Below are 825 nucleotides of genomic sequence, written 5' to 3'. Positions count from 1 at the left end.
CACCGGGGCACAGTACCGTCGCTGTATAACACTGGGGGACAGTACCGGTGGGGACAGTACCGTCGCTGTATAACACCGGGGCACAGTACCGTCGCTGTATAACACTGGGGGACAGTACCATCGCTGTATAACACCGGGGCACAGTACCGTCGCTGTATAACACTGGGGGACAGTACCGGTGGGGACAGTACCGTCGCTGTATAACACTGGGGGACAGTACCGGTGGGGGACAGGTCTGTGAGTGTGTCATACCGGCTGTACTGGATTTGTGGTTGATTGTTTTTGTGCTGTTATTACCTGCCTTCTGGAAGCATTGAAATGTGGGATGGAGATTGACATGCTGTGTCCCGTTTTAATGTGATCTCTGTTTGTGTATGCCAACACCACAGGAAGGTTTTGATGCTATGGATCCCTTTGTCCCAGTTGAAGTGAAGAACTACAGTCAGAAGGAGTTTGAGAGTTGCTATCAATATTACATTGACCGCAAGTGGATTCAGCACGAGAATGGTAAGGACCTGCAGTCAATGTGACTATGCCAGTGGTGTGGTACCAGGGCAGCCTTTTCCATCTCCAGTGGAGGGCCCAGCTACCTGCTGGATCTCTGCAGTTCCCCTCGGGTTTTTCTGGGCTGGGCCTACTCTGGGGGCTGGGCCTACTCTGGACCAGGCCCTGTGGGAGCCAGTCCCCCATTCTCACTGCTCCCCTTGGGAGCCAGTGCCCCATTCTCACTGCTTACCGTGGGAGCAAGGCCCCCATTCTGTCTGCTCCCCATGGGAGCCAGTCCCCCATTCTCACTGCTCCCCGTGGGAGCCAGTCCCCCATTCT

General features: G+C 55.0%; 2 protein-coding genes across 3 annotated transcripts in view; both read left to right on the top strand.

The window, feature by feature from the left end:
* The window catches only part of LOC125487891 (28S ribosomal protein S29, mitochondrial-like), a 41,362-nt gene that overhangs the window by 29,849 nt on the left and 10,688 nt on the right, over positions 1 to 825 (top strand). The window lies entirely within an intron of this gene.
* Positions 1 to 825, top strand: part of dap3 (death associated protein 3) — a 9,686-nt gene that overhangs the window by 7,384 nt on the left and 1,477 nt on the right. Inside the window, exon 7 of the mRNA XM_048620456.1 lies at positions 390 to 507. Within this exon, the coding sequence (XP_048476413.1) occupies positions 390 to 507 (118 nt within the window). The remainder of the gene's footprint in view (positions 1 to 389; positions 508 to 825) is intronic.

Source organism: Rhincodon typus, chromosome 46, assembly GCF_021869965.1.
Source record: "Rhincodon typus isolate 14 chromosome 46, sRhiTyp1.1, whole genome shotgun sequence".
Lineage (NCBI taxonomy): Eukaryota > Metazoa > Chordata > Chondrichthyes > Orectolobiformes > Rhincodontidae > Rhincodon > Rhincodon typus.
The sequence above is the reverse complement of the archived record's forward strand: the minus strand, read 5'-3'. Positions and strand labels throughout refer to the sequence as shown.